This window comes from Nestor notabilis, unplaced genomic scaffold (genome assembly GCF_000696875.1).
Source record: "Nestor notabilis isolate BGI_N333 unplaced genomic scaffold, ASM69687v1 scaffold6011, whole genome shotgun sequence".
In the NCBI taxonomy this organism is placed as follows: Eukaryota; Metazoa; Chordata; class Aves; order Psittaciformes; family Psittacidae; genus Nestor; species Nestor notabilis.
The window spans coordinates 6726-8402 of NW_009915991.1; the positions used below are offsets into that span (position 1 = coordinate 6726).

The 1677-nt window shown below is 41.6% G+C and overlaps 1 protein-coding gene across 1 annotated transcript in view; it reads left to right on the forward strand.

Annotated features, from left to right (window-relative positions):
• Positions 1 to 1414, forward strand: part of PCTP (phosphatidylcholine transfer protein) — a gene marked incomplete at its 5' end in the record, with an annotated part of 5837 nt that extends 4423 nt beyond the window's left edge. Inside the window, 3 exons of the mRNA XM_010024391.1 lie at positions 1 to 136; positions 790 to 857; positions 1349 to 1414. The exon at positions 1 to 136 is cut by the window's left edge and continues 54 nt beyond it. Coding sequence (XP_010022693.1) covers positions 1 to 136; positions 790 to 857; positions 1349 to 1414 — 270 coding nt within the window. The remainder of the gene's footprint in view (positions 137 to 789; positions 858 to 1348) is intronic.
• Positions 1415 to 1677: the final 263 nt, after the last annotated feature.

A 1677-nucleotide genomic window follows, 5' to 3' on the forward strand; every position in this document is an offset into this window, starting at 1 on the left:
GCTGGGCGGAAGGTCTGGGTTGTGTTAGCTCGGAGTGTGTCTGTTCCTCAGTGCCCCGAGAAACCCAGCATTATCAGAGTTAAAAACTACAAACAAAGCCTGGCAATTGAAAGTGATGGCAAGACTGGGTCTAAAGGTAAGAGGTCAAGAAAGTGCGATCACAAGAATGTCTGCATTAACAGATAGCACAAAGAGGAAGACTGGAAATTTTAACCTAAACCCAGGTGCTGTAGAAGTGGATGTTCTGAGCACTGGGAGTACTTAAAAGGAATGAAGCTTTTAGAAATGTCCAGTGCAGTGTGCTGCTGTTAAGAATCTTTTATTTAATGGGCTGGGTAGTTAAGAATAAACTACTGACCACTTCATTATGGTCCCCCATTTCTCTTCCTGCCAGCCAGTTCAGTTGGGTAGAGTCTGATGTTGGCTGCAGTCTCCTGAACTCAGCAATGATTTCAGTGTCAGGTTTGACAGATGTATAGATTAAAGGGTCTGCCTAGAGCTTGGCTCCTGTCTGAGATCAGTCCTTTAAACAGAACCTTATTTTATAAGACATGCTGCCTAAAATAGTTTGCAATAGTCTCAATTAATCTTATGGCCCTCTCGAGCCTGGGAATGGCTATGCTTATTTTGCATTCCACTTCAGCACAGGTTGACTTTTTTGTGAAGAAGTGAGAGCAGAACTGTTGGACTTGATGCTTCAGTCATGTAAACCAACAGCTGCTGTTGTGGGGTGTTAGAGACTCAGGCTGTGGCTGGATAACCTTCTGGTAACTTCTCTCTCCTCTTTAGTCTATATGTACTATTTTGATAATCCTGGTGGCATGATCCCATCGTGGCTGGTCAACTGGGCTGCCAAGGTAAGAAAAGGCTGACAGCACAATTGTCTTCAGCTGTTGTGTTTCAAACAGTGCATTCACTGCATCATACCAGTCTTCTGCATGTTGGGTAGAATTATGTTCTTTCTGAAATGGATGTGTTGACCTGTGTAGCTTTTACACAGTCCTATTTTTAGAGAATCCCTATCATCTGCTCTCATGGCAGTTGTCTTCATTTTTGGTTTTGTTTTTTAACTCCTATCAAATTCCTTTGGTTGGTCAACCAGGCAGGTACATTTCTGCAGCAAAACCAACAAACCCATCTTCCAGAGCATGTGTGAATAACATTAACACAAGGAAACTTCAATAATGCAGTTTGTTCATGAAGTACAAAAGGAACAGTCTGCTGCTGATCTTAGAACTGTCCTGTATTTGTTAAAGGCTTTGATTTATACAGTGGGAATTCTCATCCTGCTTATAGTTTCTCTTGACTCCATTATGTCAGAATGACTTTTCCACTTTTCTCTTTACAGAGTGGTGTGCCTGCTTTCTTGAAGGATATGCAGAAAGCGTGCCATAATTATTCTAAGAGCACATAGGTCAAAGTAGATCTTAATTGCTTAATTCCTAGAGCTCTGCACTTACAGGAGTGGCTATTATGTATTACACTGGATAAAATCTACCTCTAATACTGGAAAGGATTTTATTATGCCTTGAATTTTATTAGATCTTTGTTTCCATCTCCCACTGAAGAGTTAGCCACTAACAAGCTAACAGCAGCATCAGCTGCAGCCTTTGGAAAGAACATAAATTGAGCCTTGTCCCTCATGCTTTGCTTCTGCTGATTGTCACGTGCTAGCCA